We start from the raw sequence: 23,128 nt of genomic DNA on the forward strand, positions 1-23,128 counted from the left end.
ATCTCGTCTCGGCATTCCGGCGACGAAGAGTCACTGACTCGGCGTATTGTCCTCCTCACACAGTGAGTTGCCGCAGCAGACATCGTGACACCAAGAAGCTGCGGAACGACGGCTTGTTTTCCTTTCAAAGGTTGCCTTCACAGTAGACCAAGTGGCGCCGTTTGCCTGCAGACTGACGGTTGGTTCCTAGAAAACACCAGCCCTGCTGCTGCAGCTGGCTGAGAAAACTTTGCATGTCGGCACCTCTGCAGGGCCTTCCTAACAGCGTCCAATAACAGGAACAATGACAACGTCACAAGAGTCCCACGAATACGCCTCCCAGACTTCTTCAAACTGTACCGCCTCCTAACTGTGCCTTCAAGGCTGTAGGTGTCGATCTCCACTACCAATTTTCACGATCAGAGAATGCCAGTCGATGGGTGGTCGTCTGTGTCGACCATCTGAAGCGATACGCAGAAACTACGACCGTACCTGCAACAACTACCTACCATGTATCGCAGTTTATGCTTCGCCTTATAACTCGACGCCACGGTCCTCAACGAGTCATCATCAGTGACCGCGGGCGCCAGTTGGCCGCCGACGTCGTTGTGAAGATCGTGCGCCTGTCCACCTGCCAGATCCACCGTGACACTCCATATCACCCGCAGGCCAATGGCCTCGTGGAGCGCCCGAACAAGACTCTTGCGAAGATGTTATTCATTTATGTCTACTACAAGCACAAAATAACTAAAGCATACAGCAACGTGAAGCACGATACCACAGAGCACCATGCATGTTATCTGCTTTACGCTGACTCTCCTCGCATCTGTGTCGACTCAATTTTTCTTTTACGGTAGACGTGGAAATTTCGGTTGGCATTCTAAAACTGGTACAGGGCAACATAGAAAGAAACAAGCCCAGCCGGCAAGATAAAGGAACAGTTCGCTCTGTTCCTTTATCTGCCCAGCTCGGCTTGTTTTCTTCATTTCTATGTTGCGCTTCACCACTTTTAGAATGAAATACCGACTCGCCCACTCACAAACCCTAGTCGGTTGGCGAGACATTGTGCCGAGCACCAGTCCGTCGTATTGCACGCCCCCGAACTCTGACATCTAAAAAGCGCTCAAAGATCCGTCACGACGCCCGCCATCGAACCGTGTCTTATACTGCTTATACTGGTTCTAGACACCGGTCCGCAAACGTGGTGTGTGTCGAAAGCTCTTGGCGGCTACTCCATTCCATTCGTCGTGGCCGACCACCTCAGTGACGTTATCTATGTTATCTCCAGCGTCGCAAGCAATGGTCGCCGCTCTAGAAAGACACAGCTCACACATGTCACGTGCCTTAAGCCATTCTACCGTCGACATTCTGCATGACTCGATCAGCGGGCATCGTTTACGAACTGGGATGTGAAACGTGCGAGTGCTCTTTGGATGATAAGGACAACGAGGCTGGGCTGGCTTGCGTGCAGCGCTGTGAGCTGATTTTGCTGAGTGATAACCTTGCATTCTTCATCTTGTAGATAGACGCGATCCATCGTCACAATATTATCTGGTGCCTGCGCTCACTCTAGCCCTTGGTTTTATAACAACCACATTGCTGATAACAGGCTATTGGAGCACTGCCACAACGTAAGCCTTTACTGTGCGGTAGATGCATCGAAGGCCATATGCTGATATTACGGCATTCCATTAATATGCCCCTGCACGCGTGTCAAAATTGTTTACGTATGAACGGCATGTTACTTTCGTTTCGAATCGGCGATGGGTAGAGTCAAAGCAAAATACACTATACTGATGGGCGACTTCAATGCCAAGGTAGGCAAGAAGCAGGCCGGAGACAAATCAGTGGGGGAATATGGCATATGCTCTAGGAATGGCAGGGGAGAGTTATTAATAGAGCTTGCAAAACAGAATAGTATGCGGATAATGAATACCTCTTTCCGCAAGCGGGATAGCGGAAAGTGGACATGGAGGAGCCCCAATGGCGGGACTAGAAATCAAATAGACTTTATTCTCTGCGCTAACCCTGGCATCATACAAGATGTAGACGTGCTCCGCAAGGTGCGCTGCAGTGACCATAGGATGGTAAGAACTTGAATTACCCTAGATTTGACGAGCGAATGTAAGAAACTGGCACATGAGAAGCCGATCACTGAGTTAGCGGTAAGAGGGAAAATAGAGCAATTCCGATCAAGCCACAGAACAGGTGTTCAGCTTTTAACTCAGGAAGACGACCTTAGTGTTAAAGCAATGAACGACAATCTTATGGGCATCATTAAGGAGTGTGCGATAGAAGCCGGTGGTAACTCCGTTAGACAGGGTACCAGTAAGCTATCGCAGGAGACGAAAGAACTGATCAAGAAATGCCAATGTATGAAAGCCTCTAACCCTACAGCTAGAATAGAACTGGCAGGACTTTCTATGTTAATCAGCAAGCGCAGGACAGCAATCTTAAGGAAGTATAATATGGATAGAATTAAACATGCCCTCAGGAACGGAGGAAGCCTAAAAACAGTGAAGAAGAAACTAGGAAAAGGCAAGAATCAGATGTATGCATTAAGAGACAAAGCCGCAAATGTCATTTCTATTATGGATGAGATAGTTCAAGTGACTGAGGAGTTCTATATAGATTTATACAGTACCAGTGGAACCCACGACGATAATGGAACAGAGAATAGTCTAGAGGAAATTGAAATCTCACAAGTAACGCCGGAATAAGTAAAGAATGTCTTGGGAGCTATGCAAAGGGGGAAGGCAGCTGGGGAGGATCAGGTATCAGGTAGCTGGGGAGGATCAGGAAACACCTGTATGAACTTAGCTATTGCCATATCATTATTGTACAGTGACCGTCCGCCCCGTAGTTGCCCCAACAGTGCTCCGGAAATCAAGTTTGCCACGCCGTAGGGGTCATTGCCCCCTGCTCTTTCTTGCAGCAGAAGCGGCTGCCCTACCGGGGCGCCACCACTGCCCGTCGGCAATCCTGGATTCACTTTTGAATAAAGCCAGTCTATTCTCCGTTCTGAAGCTCTCAAAACGTGTATTCCTTGCCTCCGCTAAACAGAGCTCCCAACAAGTGCTGACAAAGGACCTTTAAGTTATTTTTGTTTCAAACACTAGCCATGTACGACGCTGCTCCTATTCCTGCTCATACAGATGACGCCATGGTTGCGTCTCCTGTCATCGCCGAATTGCTTCAGCTTCCCAGTTTTTGGCCCAAGAATGCTCAAGTTTGGGTTATGTGAGTAGAGGCCCGTTTTCGAACAACTCCGGCTGATTACTTCCCATCTATACAGTCGTCTATAGCACGGCTCATCGCCGATGCAATAGACGACTGGCTAGCGGATACGCCTTGAGCCACAGCATACGACTACCAGAAACGCACGGTCCTGCACCGCCTCGAGTCACCGCAATAGAGTAGACTTCCACAGCTCCTATGAACTTGGCGACCAACCACCGTCACAACTCCTGTCCCGGTTGCGTCAGTTACTGAGCGAGCACTCTGCAAACGACAGCGGCAGCTTCCAATTTTGCGCTAGCGCTTCTTGCAACGCCCCTCACAGTCCCCACGAATGGTATTGGCGAGTTCCGTCTAGACGAGTCTTGATCGGCTAGCTGAAGTCGCTGACCGCATAATAGATTTCAAGTCTGCTATCACCGCTGTGTGAGTCCCAGAGCCAGGAGATCGAGTCACGCGCCTGGAGAAAATAGTCAACCGCCTTACCAGTGCACGGGAGAAGCTGACAACGAGTAGCAACACTGGCAACCAACTTCGGCGCAACTATTCGCCTTCGCAGTCTCGCAGCGCATCCTTGAGACTCGCTGCGGCAGTTGTGCTCGCGCCACCATCGCTTTCGCGAAGAAGCAATTCTCTTCATCTGGCCCTGTTCATGGACGCGAAATGCACCGGCCAGTCGCTCACTGCGGCTTGCGACATCGGCCCTCGCACAAGTCGCCTATTTTTCGTAGTCGACCGCATCACCAGCACCCCCCTTCTCGTCGACACCGGAGCCGAACTGTCTATCGTTCCCACCACAGCTGGAGATCGCCAACGCGGTTAAGTCTTACACCCACGCTCCGCGCAGTGAGTAACACTGTGTTCGTGTCGTATGGATTCCGATAAAGAACACTAGACATCGAACTCTCGCGCTTGAACAGATGGGTGTTTGTGATAGCTGACGTCCGCTTTGCCTTACTGGGAACGGACTTCCTCAGCCATTTCAACCTAGATGTTAGTGTTCGCGATCGTCGCATAAAGGATAACGTCACGTCACTCGATTTGCTTGGTCTACAGTCCACCTCATCTGACATCTGCACATTTCCGCTGCTCTCAACGTAAGACAAAATATTTGCTGGGTCCCCGCATCTCACGAAGCCCCGAAACGGCGCGCTGCCCGCGAAACACAAGGTGACGCATCATATCACCACCACCGACCCACCTGTCGCCGCCTGGCCACGGAGGCTAGCGGGAAGGAGGTTGGAAGTCGCCTCTCGTGAGTTCCAACACATGCTTCAGCTCAGATTTATCCGTCCTTCCTCCGGCAGTTGGTCTTCCCCTCTCTATCACGCCCCGAAGCAGGACAGTGGGGATTAGCGGCCTTATGTTGAATACCGAGGCTCAAATGCCATCACTACTCCAGATCAACATCCCCTTCCCCACATACGTGAACTCGCCTCTCATCTCGCAAGAGCCAAATTATACAGCAAGATCTATTTGATGAACCCTTAGCACCGAATTCCTGCCAAACAGAGCGACAAACTGAAGGCAGCAATCACTATTTCGTTTTGCCTATTTGACTTTTGCCGTGTGCGTTACTGTCAGAAGAATGTGGCGCAAACTTTTCAGAGGTTCACGAACGAAGTTACGCGTGGACTCCCGTTCATTTTTTTCTACCTTGACGACATTCTCTTTGAAGGTTGCCCAGACGAAGATCACAAAGAACGCCTTCGCCTTCTATTTGAGCGACTGGATGAACACGGCCTGGTCCTACAGCCCCAGAAATTTATTTTCCGAGTTGAAGCCCTGGATCTTCTCGACCATCGCAGTTCACCCCAATGCCCATCGCGCCACTAAGAATCACCGGTGTGCGCAATTAAGGACTTGCCCTTTCCAACCTCCTTCCAGAAGTTGCGCGAGTTTCTGAGGCTCAGAAATTTTCAGAGGCTCTTCATACCACACTGTGCTCAAGTTCTTCAAACACTTACCGACGTGTTCCGTCACGACACCAAAAAAAAAAACGCCCACCTTCCACTGCTCCTCGAAGCACGGACACTCCTTCCAGGAAGCCAAGACGCGGTTGGCGACTGCAGTGTTGCTGATTCATCCCTTGTCCGACGCGCCAGCTCGCATTATGATGGAAGCATCAACCAGGGCAGTGGGTGCAGTACTGCAGCAGCACGATGGCACAAACTGGAGACCAATGGGCTTCTTCTCAAAGCGCCTCAAACATAAAAAATCTCGCTACAGCACCTTCGCGAGGGACATATTGGCCATTTATGGTCGAGCGTCGGCATGGTCGAGCGTCTCCACCGACAACTGAAGGCGTCATTGACCGCCACGCTCTACAGACAGCAGTGGGGGGAATGAAAACTTTGGCATCGGAGCCAGCAGTCGAAGAAGTGGAGGACAAAGCGACTTGAACCGGGAGTGGTTGTTCGAGACTCGGTTGGGCGCTCTTGGGCGTAGCCGGCCAGGACTGGGGCCTGCTGGTTGGGACTGAGGGACTGCGTCGTTCCCGCAGTGGAAAGGCTACCTGGAGTACTATTAGGGCTGCTAACAACCAATAATGATGATGCTCTATGGGTCAGCAATCCGCGTTGCAAGCCAGTTCTTCGCCCTCCAGCAAGGTACTCCGGCAGCTGCCGCACAGCACAAAGGGACGCTACATTCCTGGCAGCCTGCGGTTAGTTTCTCTACGATGGACACAACCTCGCACGTCTTCTTCGACGCGACTCTATCAAGCCACCATTGACTCCATCCTATGAATGCCCCTTTCGTGTGGTTTAGCGTTCAAAGAAGGCCTTGGAGATAGACGTTCGCGGCATGAAAGAGAGAGTGTCGTGTTACTTCATGAAACCGGCCTATCTTGAACATAATTAACTCTTCATTCATTCCACCATTCCCACCTAAGATTCCGGCATTCTAAGAGGAGGGGGGGAGCTCTTGTAGCGACCGTCGGTCTCTTCGGTCACCCCGCCGCGCGGGTCATTGCCACTTGCTCCGGCAATCCAGGTTGCCTCGCCGTGACGGTAATATTCCCTGCTTTTTCTTATAAGCGAAGCGGCTACCCGACTGGGACGCCACCACTGCAACACGGTGAACCTGTTTTTACTTTTGAATAAATCCAGTCGACTTTGCGCTCTCAAGCTGTCAGAACTTGTATTCCTTGCCTCCGCTAAACCTATCTCCCAGCAAATCATTTAAGAAGTTGGAGGAGCTTGCTTTTATCAAATAAATTCAGTGAAAGTTACTTTCTTCATGTTTAATTGCGTGCACAAACTCAGGAACCAATAATTACTTTTGTTATTATTTCTTTGCATTCGAATTCTGCCCTTAGAATTAGTGAATTTCCAATACAATACGCAGTCATGCGCAAGAAGTGCAATTTATGATTCGATAACTTGCGTTATATCATTAATGTATAATAAAAACACCACTGATCTGAAAACACAGCAGGTATTTCTACGTATATTACACACTTCCAGACCGCCTTTAGACTACTTTAAAGCGACAAAACTATGATTACTTTATCTATATATTGAATAGGTTCCAGTTGTCCTATCTATTTACATGTGTGTGGCGAGGGGCGTAATTTTGACGAAAGAGTATCCGGACGACGAATGCTGGCAGTTTTGAGACATTAACCCTTACCATGCGGTGTTACACATGCAATGCGCAGCTAAGCTTTTTTTAAACTGAATATTACCTTGAGAAAACTCGGGTACTTGCTCGGAGAATGTGCCGTACCTGATGATGAAATGCTAACGACCGTGGTACTGGAGATAAATTTTGGGTTGTATGTTCTTGAATAATGTATTGTTTCAGATCGACATTTAGGAGGAACACAGCCCGCGAATGAATTGGTTATTCTTGCAGTCTATATTTGAAATCAGCACTGATATGTCTCCGGCATTTCTAAGCCTATTGTTTCTACTGTCAGTATCTACAGCTCGCTCATAGACTGTTTCGTCCGTTAGACATGTGTGCATGTCTGTAAAGTGATGACACTCAGAGAACCCAGCTTGTACGACTTGTTATTGGCAATAACAATTGGTTTATGATTTATCTATTCAAATTACAACGTATATAGGCTCAATTATAACAATGTAAGTAGCGAGAGGTGATGCTAGTTTCTATCCAAGTCTTCATCATGCCTAAAATGGATGACATCCGTTTCAAAGTTATTATCTAGGTTAACGTGACAAGATATGGAACCAGATTGCTAATGGCGCCCCTTTACAAGAAAGCTCCTTACTTAATCACTGTTAACAAGGGTGAATGTCAACTGCCGAGTGAAACAAGTTAATGGTATGAGGATATACGAGAAATGTAATTATTTTGCATAGCACACAGGTTAATAATATGTTGAGCTAAACGAAATGGGAGTCATAATTCTTTGTTTGCACAACTGAAACGACGTTTTCTCCTTTCCAGTAGTGTCGTAAAGTACCAGCAGACAAATAACAGTGACAACAACTTGCTCAGACTTGCCGATCCTATATGTTTAGCACTCATTCAACAGCTTTCAGTTGATCTCGCCGCCACCTACGAAAGTAGAGAGATTCATTTTTTTATAATTAAGAATGTCTTCTACCGAGGATATAATCAACAGCATATGCAGTGTTATGGTGATTGATTAGAAAAAGTCCTGGGTAACAGTTTCTTTAGTAACTGCGAAAAGCATGCGGTGCTCAACATTTGTACACAGCCGGCGTCCGGGGTACAGTAACCTGTTGGAACTATCGTGTTGACAGTATGACCCAATTTACCATTTATAACTTGCAAGAATTGTGAGAGCTTCGAGTAAGACCGCCGAAGCGATCAGCTTAGCAGACTCTATTTGAACTGGTTGTTTCTGGATAATGCAGTCACTATGTGGTAAATACTATGTTACTACCACTACGCTATGTGGACAATACAGTAACGCTGTGGCTATGTGGCTTGCAGAAGGATCGAAACGGCCGAAAGCCAGCGACTTCGAGCCGCTGTCAGCAAACTACAGCACAGCCGCCTACTTTTTGGATGACGTCGAGCCTGCACGAGGCTGATGTTCCTCCTGCTGAACTCATCGGCTTTCTCAGTACCACAGGGCACGTTGAGAAGGACAGAACACCTGTCATCACTCTTATATGGATTTGGCCTGGGGCTCACATGACAAATGGAAAAGGTGCGTAATGTCTGTGAACGCTATTCACGAACACACGGGCACGTGGCTTCAGAATAGTCAGCAGGAAGGTTAGTGCTGGTCACAGAAGCAACACGAGTTTTCGCTTCCTTTCTTTTTTTCTTTTGCGCGTAACTATATAGCGTTGAGCACACTGAGGTTGTGACTAGTGTCGCGAATAATGCAAGCCAAGATATTGCCTAATATTTTAAAGATGTTAATTGCTAGTGAGCGAAGTGTCGCCTTGCTTTCATATTGAGTGTTCACAATGGTGCCCTGCCGGAAAAAAAAAACACAAGAAATGCCTATGAACAACGCACACGTAGTTGACGTTTTTTGTATCGCATTGATTAGCACTATGCTGTAGGCATCAAAACTGTATTTCCTTTGTTTGGAAGTCTCGGCTTTTGTCTGTGCTCAGCATACGAGGAGAACACCCTGGCATCGTTTTGATGATTCTGAAGATGTTTTCATAACCAATATTCTGTTCTTCCATACACATATTACCTTCATGGCAATCGCATGCCTGGTATTTTTATTTATTTTTATTTTATTTATTTAGAAAATACTGCAGGCCTTGTAGTGGCCCTTGCAGGAGGGGCAGAAATACAGAAATACATTTATGCCGCAATTACTCTATGGCACCATCTTCCTTAAAAATTTTACTCTATTAATCGCTCACACGCAAAATACTTGAATATGCATGCTCCGTGTGGGATCCCGGTCTTTAGTCTCTCATTCAAAATTTGTAATCGGTGCAAAATCTAAGCGCAAGATTCGTACTTCACAACTACTCTTGTCTGTCTAGTGTGTCTGCCATTAAAACTAGTTTGAACCTTTCTCTTCCCTTACGAAAGAAAGTGTTACGGTTAGCACTCTGTAACAAAAATTATCATCACTGCCATTTTAAAGAAGTCCTTACATATGAGCCAGAGTACAATTCATCCCGTAGAGATCACCTTCATGAAGTAGGCGTCTCGTTTTCTCGGACTAACTGATATTTTTACTCATTCATTCCTAAGACAAGTAATGATTGGAACCGCCTGACCACTTCAAATGGAGCAATTACCGAAACTTACTTTTTATATTCTCCTATTAAAGATCTTGTTTATTTTCAATAATCTGCATTTTGCTGCAGCATAGTTACCTTTTCCCGTTTTTGTTTCCTGTATTGCCGCATTTCTGTGTTATAGACATTCGTTTTTCGCGCATTCCACTCCCTTCTGCAATGCCCTCGGAGCCTGAACGTGTTTAAACAAATAATAAATAAATAAATAAATAAATAAATAATGCAAACGAATGTACTTGCATAAGTTAGGCTTTCCATGGCGTAGCGTGTTCACGGAAAGTGAGAATACTAGCTCGCGGCGGCCTGTCTGTAATTCTACCAAATGCGTCGCAAAACTGGGACGCCGCAATGACACTGTATTTCGAAATTCGTCAGCTATTGGTCCGAATGCGCTGCTGTGTGGCACAAAAGTGCAGTCGGGGTTAATTTTTTTGTTTTTTGACGATGCTGTGACCAGCCGATGCCTACGAGGATGGAGCGTAAATGTTTGTAACTCGTACGAATAGGAGCCCTCCTTGATCGCGTATCAATCGGGGTGAGAAACCTCGGCAGTAAAAGAGTGCGATGCAAATAATAATTTGCATCGCACTTTTTATTGACGAGCTTTCTCGCCCCGATTGATGCGTGACTTTTTTCAAGGACTTTGTAAGCAGCGAACGTGTAACTATAACTACGAACGCACGATGAGACTGGTCTATAGGAATCGAAAGCTTTATTCAGATAAAGGTTCCAGTACGACCGCGACAGCCTCAAAACAAGTAAAAAAAAGTGTATTGCGCTCAAACTACAAAAAAACGATGTTTCGACTAAGAATCGAAGCAATTTTTTATCTTGGCCGTAGTAAAAAAGCATTGTCCATGCAAGGCTCCCACTGCAAGGTACTTCAGCTATATGAGTATAGCTTTTTATCGCTAACAATTTCTCAAATGGCGTCTTTGGCATGACTTTGGCAAATATTGTATCGTCTTTGGCAAATACTGCGATAGATTACCCTGAGTGGCGGACATTATTTCATGAGAAATTTAAAAAAAAACTATATCCTCCTTAGTGCCGGCTATGGGGCATTTGTTCAATATATTGGACATCAAATACTCCGTCACTATCCAGGTGGCAGCATGTTTTAGCGCGTAAAACCAAATTTTCCAATATTTTAGATACCTACTAGCGCCATCTATAAAGTTTTGTTGAAAATGCATTAGTAGTTTGGCAATCAGGGGTGTTTGCAATGGCGGCATTCAGCAGCACGGCTTTGTACGGCAACCGCCAAAACGCAAGTCCTATTCCTCATACTTTATCGCTCGTTTTTTTTTTCTGTAGTGCAATTTTGATAATTGAACAGATTTTGCACTTTTGAAGCCATTTGCTATATTAAGTTTATCCTTTGCTACTTCTTATCCACTACCACAAGAATGACTGGGTAAAGTTCCAGTGTCCAATATATTGGACATCATGCTGTGCGAAAACAGCCGATAATTGTGAAATGCTAAAATTCACTTTTCGTCTCTGTAACGTAAACATAAATTTCTGAAAAGCTCACAAAAATCTGTAAACTTTAATACACCTGGGAACTCAGGAGGATAATTAAACCGCTAACTAACTTTGACTAATTAACTCAAACTAATTACTTTAGGGCACATAGTACAATTTGCGAAATGAAGATGGCCATTTCGACAGTCATATTCACTTAAAAATTCTGTTGCTTACAGCAGTTTTGAGATGAGAGTTCCGAAAATTTGAAGCGAAAGCAGAATCATAATTAGTTTTTTTGGGATGATTAGAAAGATTACAAGATAGTAATATGCAACAATGCACTAGTGTTCCAGTAGCCTTTCTGTTCCATAACATTACAAAAACATTTTGTGATAAAGGTGAGTAGAATAACAGTGTATTTCTTACCGCCAGTTTGACTGGACTCATCTGAAAAATATTGCTAGGTTAAAAATTCGTTATAAGCGTATGTGCCTAGTGCAATCCCTAGCTTCAATTGTTATATGGCTATATGTGCGTTAATGTAATTAGTCGACTGGTAGATTAGCGAAACCGTGTTAATATGTCGACAGCACTATTGAATGTAAGTAATGCCCTATGCGAGTACTCCAGCTCGATAAGTCGATTTGTTCTACAGGCCACAAGTGATTCTCGAAAACTTATGTTAGCGTCAAGATAAAGCGCGCGCTATCACACGCAACGCTAGCCGGTTAGGGATAGCGTCGTGCTGCTTATCTCGGAGTCGCGGGTTGAATCCGGCTAGCGCCGGTTACAGAGTCATCCCTAGAGGGATCTAATAGAATGAATGTGTCGGCTAGTTGATTCAACGTCTTGATCTAGGGAACAGCGCGAAAGGCGAGGACGCAAAAGATGCACACGAGAGCCGCACGTAGCGCTAACTGAATTTACTGAGTTGAAGGACGTACATGTAAATACGCTAAATATTGAATAATTAATTATTATTAATTTATAATTTATTTATTTATGATACCCTCAGGGTCAACAGATATTACAGAGGGGAGTGGTACAAAGCCTAGTAGGACAACAATATTTTAACTACAAGAAGCAGCACAATGTTTCTAATTATGCGATAGTAGTTATCAAGAGGCAAAATACATGTTACAAAATATTCTATGTATATACAAAGAAGCAGTCCAGTTTTTCGAATTATACAACAATAGCTATAAAAAGGAACACAAAAATAAGATGATACAGAGCATTGGTTAATGAGGGCAGAAATTTTTCATGATCTGAAATTGTTACTACCAATTTGGGAAGGCAAGTGCAATCATTTGATGTGCGTGGTACGTAGGAATGTTTATGTTTTACACAACGGAATGCCAACTGTATGACCATGATCCAAACGGTGCGAAACGTAATGGAGAGGAAATATTAGTAAATCACGCAGGTAGGGATGATGATAGTTTGTGAAAAAGGCTTAAGCGAAGCACCGCACGTCGAGAAGCAAGCGTAGGTAGAGTAAGGATAGCTTTCATTACCGTGATGCTCGAGATTCGACTGTAATTAGAGAGTATAAAACGGACCGAATTATTTTGCACCATTTCAAGCGTATGTACCAAAGTATTTTAATGCGGATCCCAAACCGAAGCGGCATATTCTAACTTAGGTCGAATGAGTGTTTTCTATAGCATTAGTTTGAGAGACGAAGGGGATTTTGCACAGTTACGATGAAGATATCCGAGCATGCGATTAGCGTTGCAGATAACATGAGAGATGTGAGTATCCCATGTTAAATTGCTACCGATGTGAACTCCGACGTACTTATATGAAGATACGCTGTCGAGTAGTGAATTGTTTAAGTGATAAATTGGTAAACTAGTAATCTTTCTAAACACTCGCATGAATTTGCATTTTTTAATGTTTAGTTCCATAAGCCATGTATTACACCTCTCATAGACTGCGTTAACGTCAGCTTAAAAAAGAGCGGCGTCATTCGAACTTGCTATTTCTCGGAAAATTACGCAATCACCGGCAAACAAATGAACGTATGAGGAAACGCAGGATGGTAAATCGTTAATATAGATGAGGAAAAGAAGAGGACCAAGGACTGAGTTCTGCGGTACACCAGAATGGACTGTGCAACCTTCCGAAGTCGCGCCGTTAGCCGAAAAAAACTGAGAACGGTTAGCCAGAAAAGTTTCAATCCACATTAAAATACAGGAATCGAGCTTAAGTATTCGTAATTTATAGATGAGCAGTTTGTGACACACTTTGTCAAAGGCTTTAGCAAAGTCAAGGACAATGCAGTAAGCCAAGGACATATTGTCAAGAATAGTGTTTAGTTTGTGTACAAAAAATGTTAGTTGGCTTTCACACGAGTATGATTTGCGAAATCCATGCTGTGATGGTGCGAAAAATGAATTTGACTCCAAGAAAGTAGCAAGATGAGAAGGCAAGATATGCTCTAGTATCTTACAAGGTATACTTGTGAGTGAAATAGGTCTGTAGTTTAGAGGGGAATGCTTATTGCCTAATTTATGAATTGGAATTACGTTCCCGACTTTCCAATCGTATGGAAGGAAACCATCGTGCAATGATTGCTGGAAAATTTCAGTTAAGATGATTGATGTATAGCAAACTGTGCTTTGAAGGAATTTCACGTTAATGTGATCACTACCCGGCGCAGATGATGGTTTTAGTTATCTAATGATGCTTGCGACACCATCGTAGCTGATAATTAGAGGGAACATTACATCAAGGTCATATGGTCGTAGGTGTGGCGGAGTGGAATTGCTAGGTAACGAGAAATGTGTGGCGAAAACTTCATTTAGTACTCCGGGACACTGGTTGGCAGGTATAGCGTCACCATTAACGTCAATGAGCGCTATTATATTATTGTCTTGAAAATTAACCGTGCACCAAAATTGTTTAGGGTTAGTTTTAAGCATACGAGGTAATGTGCTGCTTAGGAAGTTATCTTTGGCGTCTTTTAGGGCATGCGCGTACTAATCGGCACTCTGTTTGTAGGCTGACCAACGAACACAGATACGGCTTAGTTTAGCCGATTTAACAGGCGCTTTTTTTTATTAGACAAGCGTTTTAGCTGATGATTATACCATGGTTTTTTAAGATTAGAGGTGATCGTGTAAATAGGGATGTGCCTATCTGTTAATTCAATCACTTTATGAACAAAGATACTCCAGTTTGACTTAAAATTACGGCATTCAAATTCACGCAAGTATTCATCAAGGAACACTGCGAGTTTATTATTAATTGAAAGAAAATCAGCCTTGTTATAATTTGTTAATGTCTTGATGTTTCTAATCGGTTTAGGTCGCTCGAGGCGAAATTTAAATGAAAGTAGGCAATGAACGCTGATACCTGGCAAGCATGTTAGGTCGGTAATGAGATCGGATCGGGTAGCAAAAACAAGGTCAAGTGTATTGGAAACAGATTGGGTTATTCTTGTTGGTTCCTTAACCATTTGGGCCAGCGAAAAGGTATTGCACAATTCTAAGAAGTCTTGTGCCATAGAGGTGTTGGGATACACTGTGGGGGGATCATTGTACCACATAATATTTGGCATATTAAAATCACCAAGCAAGAAAATTGGCACTTTGGTGTGAGGAGAGGAAACACTATGAATAGCATCGTGCAAATCGCTCACAAATGTTGCAGTGAAATTCGGGGGGCAATAGAAGACACCCAAAATTATTTTTTGATGTGCTAGTTTAACGACTGCACATACAATTTCCAAACTGGATGCAATTTTAATGCAATTTGAAGGCAGCCTTTTATTTATCACCAGCAGTACACCGCCTCATTGGCGTGTATCGCGGTCACCGCGGTAAACAGAAAAATCGCACTAGTTCATGAATAATTCATGGTCCCCGATTTGTGTATGAAGCCATGTTTCGGTTAACGCGATAATGTCCGGCCCGCACGTGTCGATGACCGATTCCAGTGCAACGCGTTTGTTGGTATTGCTTCGGATGTTAGTTAAAAAAAACTGAAGTTTTCGATAGGTTGCGTTTGTTGACCCTGTCGCTTTCCTATCTCACGAACCGAGCAGGGGACGTCGACTGCCTAGGCGCATGCTCTGTATTGTCTGCAGCTCTGCGTGTTCGGGACGACTCGTTTTCTTCGACACAATGCCTTATCGGGCCGTAGACATATTTTTTCTTATTTATTATTCACTTTTTGTAACGCACTTTGCGGGTGCGCAGGTTGATCTTTAGCAAACTGGAATAGTTTGCGCCTCTCTTCACGTGTGGCTGCACAAAAGTCTTCGCTAACGCTTACATTTTTCTCTTTCAGTATTGCTCTTCAGATTCAGAGTCAGATTTATTGGTTCCAAAAACAGAAGTAATTACATGACAAATATACAGACGAGGGTCCCAAAGTGAAAGAACTGTAGTGGGACCCTCGGTTAATAATAACAACATTGATGGTGATATCAATAGTCAGCAAATTAGGGTATTATAAACAACATCTACAGATCAAATACATCATTAGACATGTCATCTACAATCAAACACGAAAAAGCACTTATAAAGGAAAGTCGGAAAAAAGCATGGGTGAAATACGAGAAATGACATGTGAAATAAAAGTCAAAGGTACATCGCCAGATCACAGTTAAGTTATCGCAGGAAATTATGCTTAAGGTCATTTTTAAAAATTGCAAGAGGAGTACATGATTTTATAGTTGATGGTAATGTATTCCAAAGAGAAATTGCAGCAAAGGAAGATGTTTTTTTGCCGTAATTGGTATGAACCATGGGTAATAAGAAATTGTTGTTAGCCGCAAATCTGGTCATATTTTTATTCTCCAAAAGGTCAGTTGCAATGAACGGAAACGTAAGGTTATTATGAAGCAACTTGTGGAGTAAGACGAGTATGTTAAACTGGAACAAATTATTAATAAGCAAGATATCATACGCGCGAAGTAACAAAGAGACATTGGATTCCATGGAGCTAGAAGTGATAATGCGTATTGACTGATTTTGGATATGTTTAATTGATGACAAGTGATAAGCGTACGTGTTGCCCATGAAACAATGCCGTAATTAATGTGACTATGAATGAACGCATAATACAGCGCTATCAGAGCCTCATGAGAAAAGAGAAAGGGCGAGCTTTGATTAATGCACGTATACGAAACGCAGTCTTGTGCTTGAGATGTTGGAAGTGAGAGCGAAATGTAAGGTTGGGGTCAAGATGTATACCAAGAAAAGTGACATCGGTGCTAACGGGAATTGAATGAATTCCAAGCTTTACTTCATGAATAGAAGTTAAGGCCCTTTGAGCATTTTGAATAACATATATTTAGTTTTTAAATGATTACGAACTAAGTAATTGTTGCTACACCATTCTCTAATGTTACTTAATGCAATATTCAATTTAGAAGTAAGAGTAGTAGCAGATTTGTCAGATGAAGATATGGTTGTGTCATCTGCATATAAAATGCAATGAACGCAGTTGGTGGAGTTGAGAGAATCCGGAAGATCATTAATATATAAAAGGAAAAGCAAAGGGCCCAGAACTGATCCCTGTGGTACGCCTGCATGTACTGTGTACGGCCGGTCAAGTAAATAATTTTTTAAGAATGTTAGCGCAGGACCGGTTATACCATAAGATTCAAGTTTATTAAACAGGACTTGATGGTTAACCATGTCGTAGGCTTTACTAAAGTCTAAAAATACAGATCCGACTAAGTTTACCGAATCAATCCATTTTTTTATGTAGTCAGTTAGAGATAGAACAGCTAGATTCGTGGAACTTCCTGGGCGGAAACCAAATTGATTGTTCTTTAGCAATTTAAACATTGTTAAGTAGTTATTTAGACGTTTAATAAAGTTTAACAAATAATTTCTCAATGAGTTTACTAAGGCAGGACAGAATTGCAATTGGTCGGTAAGTATTAACTATGTGTTTGTCGCCTTTTTTAAAAACAGGAATTATCTTGGCATTTTTTAAAAATGAAGGGAAAGCACCTTCTTTGAACATAAGGTTAATAAAGTTACAGAGGGTGTCGCAAACTAAATGCGCAACCAGTTTTAAATGTCTGACACAAATATTGTCTAAGCCAGGCCCTGTATTTTTAAGGTTAGCAATCGTGGAGCACACTTCATTTGGTGTAGCTGGTGACAAGAAGAATGATTGTGTCGCACGGCTCAAAGTATTATGCAACTGCGCATGTATGTTGTTGTTAGTGTAAACAGAAGAAAAGTAGTCCGAAAAAGCATTAGCAATGTTGTTGGGGTCAGAAAGAGTGACACCATTGTAATTTATTTTGGTTATAGAGGCATTAATAGACGATTTGTTACGAAAAGTGTTCAATAACTGCCATTGCTTTTTGGGGTTATCCTTATTCTGATCAAATTTATTTTCGTAGTACTTTTTTTTCGCCTGTTTAAGTAAAACATTCAGTAATTTACAGTACCTATTATAGCGTCTAGCTAGTCTAGTATTAAAGGGCTGATGTTTGGTTTTCTTGTACATGTTTTCCTTCTTCCTTAAACTTTCTAGAAGACCGTCCGTCATCCATGGGTTGCGCGGATATTTATACTTTTCCCACATTTTACAGTGCGTGTGCTAGTGTTGCTGAAAGAACTTTTTCTTTTAATTTGAAATCAGAAAATTTGACGATCATAGGGCGGCATTTGTTTTGCGAATATGATCCTAAGCGATGTGCGCGCTCGATCGCGTTGTCCGACAGGGCGTCAAGCGCACCTGCTAAGGTGGACCTTACTTTGGACTCGGATTGTTCCCACGATTCTTGAGAATCTGGAATGCCTCAAAAAATTATGTTGTTGCGCCGAGATTGGTCCTCTTGCTCGTTCAGGCGGGATTCTAAATGGCCAAGATGGGCGTCAACCGACTTGACTTAGTCCTCTACGTGATCAACAGTGCGCTCTAGGGGCTCAATTGATTTAGGTTTTGTTTCAAGCTCATCAAGCCTCTTCTGGTTTGATGTAACTTGAGCTTCGATTTTCTTTTGGCTCGTCCTTGTATCGTTAGCATCAGTTGCCAACTCGTTCTGGACTTTAGCGGAATGAACTGAGCGCGTATGAAGGTCTTTAATGAGGGTAAATATGACTGTCATCGTTTCGGAAGGGTCATCAGGCAATGAATCCATATCGAGCAGGGCTTTAGTTCACCTGTCAGTGCCCTGATTTGCTTCCACATCACCGGAACGAAGTCGCAAAAAAACATCGAAAAACAATCACAGGCAATGTTAGCAAGCACTTCCGGGCACGGAAGCAGGACCAAACAAGGATTATCATTTTTCTTAGCGTACAATGAACATGGCTTACAGACCTGTAAAGCCGGAAGCGTGGAAATTGAAGCATACTAATCCTGGCCTTGCCTCGTCATCATCAGTATAATAAAAAAACATAAAAGAATGTGAAGACATGGAGTGATCACCCTTACATGATGCATCGCGCGGTTGGAGAAAGTGGATCTCACAGCACGTCAGCCGATAAATGGTGCCATTTCTTTGTCAGATAGCAAAACAGATGGCGCACTTACACAGTTTTCATTCAGCACTTCATTTCTGTAGGCTTCGATGATGTCGCGCGTCATTGTGGTTGCTGTTTTTGGCTGAAACGTCACGTTCCTTTAATGTTGGGCGGCACCCACACTGCTTACACTGAAACATCTAGACGTAGAGAACTATGGCGCTAGTGGCTATGGGAACTGCAAATTGGGTGGACCAGCCAGCAGGGGAATCATACTTAGCACATAAATTTGCCTAAGCTTCAACCTTCTGTCTTTAAACGGTTTTAGTGAGCTTGAAAACTCATAATTTTCAAGAAACCACGATGTTAAGAATAACTAAAGTGAAGCGTAATTAAATTCTCCGACGGCAGGATTCAAACAGAGGACCTCTAGCAGAGAAGCGCGACATTGAATCCACTACGGCAGGCATACGCATGCTTTCAAAAACCGGCATGAAAGCCCCTAAAGGAATTCTCGCGCGCAATCCACGACGTTGAGAAGCTTGGCACATTTCAATTTGGCCTACTTTAAAAGGTATATTCACGGCACTCCGTAGTGATTATGTATGCTCAAGAGCTTCATTGCCTTATGCATTTAGAAAATGTGAAACTGCTCTGGAATTTAGGTCAAATAAAGACACACAAGGGGTAGTAAGCAAAGTGGCATGAACATCTGAAGCAATGACCCAGAAAATGAGACAAATACGCGTATTAGTGGCCCTCCCCGTGGTGTCACAAGGATCGCAGTGGAGGCGTTGCATCAAGTAATTATTTTAGGAAAACTCGCGTATGCGAATTATCCCCTATGTCTAGTCGTCAACGAATGATATGCGACAACGCGACCGTGAGCCCTTAAGTAGATTCTGTGCTCAATCTTGGTGTACGGAGAATGGCTGATACATGGCGGCGTGATTAAAGTAGGAGGTAATCACATTCATGTATAGCTCGTGTGCTGTCAGTTACTCGCTGTCGTATCTCGTACGATTCGCCGCGTCAGAATTAACAGCGGTCGTCATGTCGTCTTCAATCCGCTGACGACTGTACGCAAATCTTGTACCGGAAATCACTGAAACATCCTGGTTGCATTAGGGTAAGAGGCGTCCAGATTCATGAGCAACTCATGTGCTTTCAGTTACTCTCTGTAGAACGTTTTGCAGCGCGATAACGTGTGCTGCGGAGGAGCAGCACTCGCATTATCGTGTTACGCACTGACGATTGCAGGCATGTGTATGGGTGCACCGACCTTTGCCAGATGACGACTATCCTTTTACTCAAAACATAATAGGCACCTATGCGATAGCAGGCGGCACGGAAAATCTCCGCCGCACTTGACGGTTTGATGAACATATGCTTTGAGAGAAGGCAGTGCTTAAGCTAACAGCTGGGGAAAAGTGCGAGGAAACGCATGCAATGGTGGACGTGGGTACACGCTGCGAAGGCATGAGCGGCATTCTCGAACGAACACTTTCACGAGTTTACGCAACCTGACGGGTCGGCGGTGTACGGAGGACCACGCTACTGGCGCACAGGGAGGGGGGAGAAGGGCAACCCGCGGTTGTCGGTCGTGGACTGTACTTTCACCATACGTATATTTTCACGAGGTCGTGACGTCAAAGAACACAGTAGCAATACCGTGAACGACAAAACTAACTTTTATTGGGCGAACCTGTGCCCACAAAACAGGCTACACTTATAGACCACGATAGCGGCGAACAGGCTCGGTGATCGTCGAAAATCTGATCAGTGGGTCAGCGCGTCGCCTTTTCTACATCAGTCGTCGAATGTTCCAGATTAACCGATAGGACCCGCGTGTCTTCCACAAAGTTCTACACTATTCGCGTCGCGCATACATGCAATCAGATTACACAAGTTCCAGTAAAAGACAGTGGACGGAACCATCGATAACATTCCAGAAACTTCTTTTACATGCAGACGCGTCCTGCTCTTCGCGATAACATTTGTTAGGCGGCCAAACGTGGTCGCCTGATAAAGTACACGTGTCAATATGCTATGTACCCGAGAGCCCCAGACTAAGTCGACTAGGTTACCTAGTGTAGCCTTTTTTATGGGGTTCCTCCCAAATCTTGGGATAATGAAGTTTGGCTCGGATGGGCACACCTCACTGCATGATAATTTTGTCACTGTCCAAATTTTCTGCACAACGGATATAGATCAAGCCATAGGAAGCGTAGAGCAGTCTTGGAAACTAGTGGACTTGAAACAGCTCAAGTGGGAAAGAAAAAAATTAATTTTACTTTATTTTTTGCACCTAATGCACGTTTTGCAGCTCTTTTACTAGGTTTAGCGTATTTCGTATGCCTTCAGGGCACACAGCAATGTCCTGCTGCTCACCGCCATCACACAAATGCGGTGCCCTTAGTTTCGAAGGTTCCTCCAATCCTCTGCATTTTACTGCTTTACTTTTCGTTACCACATAAAGAGATGACACTAGCTCCCTTCCGTTGCATACTTTTGTTTGTAATTTCATTTCACTAGTACTATGGTGAGTAGTAAAGACGTAAGAGCAGCTGAAAGCACTATCATCAGCTTCATTGTCTATACTACAGTGAAAGCTCGTTAATTCGAACTTCAATAATTCGAATTTATGGATAATTCGAACTGTACGATTTCGTCCGGCCAAGCTCCTCAGAAGTCTATGTATTAAAAAGTCCGTTAATTCGAACGCAAGAAGGTTCCCTCACGGATAATTCCAACTACGCTCGCCTGGCACACGGCCAGAGAAACGCGCCTACCGCCTACACACAAGGCTACATCGCCTCCGGAATGCAGAAAACGGCGAGAGAAGGCAAAATGGGAAAAAATCTAACCGGCGCGGGGTCAGCCAGAAGGCAGCGGCGGCTGCCACTTCCCCTTCTACGTAACCTCTGAAACATCTTGTCCGTTGCGAATCTCGGAGGCTATGCAAATCTTGCGCAGCTGCTATTGTTGTGCGGAGATGGCGCGGCAAGCACCAAAACACAGCGAATCAAGTGTTTTGCAGCTGCGCTTGCAATCAAGAACCAACGAATCGGTGCCTTCGCCACCTTCACATGTTCAGCGTCTTTGTCTCGGCAGTCTTTATCGGTTGTGCACGTCTGTTTTCAGCTTAGGAGGTATCGGCCGTCGCGATTCATTGTGATAGTGTTAAGCCTCGGCTAACGTTTGTTTCGGTGGACATCGGTGGTGTGGCACAGTCGGACCCAGAGCTTCGACTTGAAGATGGCGTGTGCCCGCGGCACACGCCATCACTTTCTGACACGCCAAATTTCTGACATGCCCTACTGCTTCCAAATCGCAGTGCTCTCCTTCACTTTCGTTAGTTCGAACTTTCGTTAATTCGAACTGAAGCGGCTTCCCCTTGCGGTTCGAATTAACGAGCTTTTACTGTATATATAAAGCATTCCTACGGAGGCCTCAACATTTTTTTACTGTACCAAAATAAGAATGACGATAAACACCAAACTCAAGCATGACGCAAACCTAATCGAACACACTCAAAGAATCCATTCCTCAAGCCTGGTCAGCGGCGTCCCGCCGACGTATCCCGGAATAGTGGCATCCCCACGAAACTGGTGCCAGCAAGTGTCACCGCCTGTTTTACACCTTTGCCCAAGCTCTTCGCGACACAGGAGGCATGCTCATGTATGCTTCATCGAGCGGCCGTGACGGAAAAACTTCAATGGATACAGAGGAAACAAAAAAGTAATTAGTTTTACATTATGTTATAAGTGCTTACAGCAGCAGCGCTATTATATGAATCTTCAAAAGTAATAGTAGGAACAGAGCATGCTGTAGTGAATATGATTGCAGTGTGAGTACAGTGAAAATGAATTGACCATAATCGCGCTGAGGCGTTTGCGATGTTTAACATGCCATGCTCGCTGACTTTTCTCGTGAACTCCTGCTGCAAATCCATCGGCTATAGACAAGGCCAGATTGGAAGCCCAGTTCTAGTCCCGGTTGTCCACAGTGGTGCCTCCTTGCCAAGCAATGTCCAGGTGATACCAACTGTGGTGGTGGGTGGGACCCAGACCAGCACATCAAAGTGTCTGTAGATGTTGCTGGACACAGTGCCGGCACGTCTGAGGTTCCTATGCTCGGAATCCCATCTGCTTGCACCTCTCATGCAGCCATGCGCTTTTTCAAATGGCCATCTCTGTTTGGTGCCATAACTTTTACTGGCCTTTTATTCGTCATGGCACCTTGGTTGGTGAACAGCTTCTCGAACCTGTTACAGAAGTATGCTTTCCTGGGCCAAGTAGTCACAGGGAACCTGAATCATGTGTATAACACCAAATAAGACTGAATTGGAGTGCCTAGTTCAGTTTCTTGTTATCCTAGAAAACTACACAATCAGTGCATTCTACCGGTACTAAGCTGAAGGGCTGAAACTTGGTGAATAACAAAGAATCTTGAAAACAAACAGGACTGTGCAATGCTTTGTGGATTAGACTGTGGCAGGTTTAGCATTTTGAGACAAGAACTGTACAGTACTTATTAGACAACAAATGGGTGTAGCCAATATACTGGCTGAGAGTAACTGAAGGGGAGTCGGATAGGCCATGCGATGGAAAGAGCAGATAATCGGCACTCTTAACTTAATCTCTGCCTAGGGGAGGGAAACATGGTGAAGGGCAGCAGATGCCATAGTAACATGGTACTGTTAAGAATTCTGCAGGCATAGTATGGAGTTGGTTTACACAAGGCAAGATAGCTATAGATATCAATGTTACCTTGAACGGTTTT

The 23,128-nt window shown here is 44.2% G+C and overlaps 1 protein-coding gene across 5 annotated transcripts in view; it reads left to right on the forward strand.

Annotated features, from left to right (window-relative positions):
- The window catches only part of LOC135897121 (calcium-activated chloride channel regulator 1-like), a 115,509-nt gene that overhangs the window by 86,628 nt on the left and 5,753 nt on the right, over positions 1–23,128 (forward strand). For 3 of the 5 annotated variants that reach the window (XR_011515259.1, XM_070540871.1, XM_070540873.1), the window contains exon 13: positions 8,146–8,365. The exons of the other annotated variants lie outside the window; for them this stretch is intronic. Coding sequence is in view for 2 of the 3 variants with exons in the window: in XM_070540871.1 (XP_070396972.1) it covers positions 8,146–8,365 (220 nt within the window). In the remaining variant the exon portion in view is untranslated. The remainder of the gene's footprint in view (positions 1–8,145; positions 8,366–23,128) is intronic. 5 annotated transcript variants of the gene reach the window in all.

The sequence above is a fragment of the Dermacentor albipictus genome, chromosome 6 (genome assembly GCF_038994185.2).
Source record: "Dermacentor albipictus isolate Rhodes 1998 colony chromosome 6, USDA_Dalb.pri_finalv2, whole genome shotgun sequence".
Taxonomy (NCBI): Eukaryota; Metazoa; Arthropoda; class Arachnida; order Ixodida; family Ixodidae; genus Dermacentor; species Dermacentor albipictus.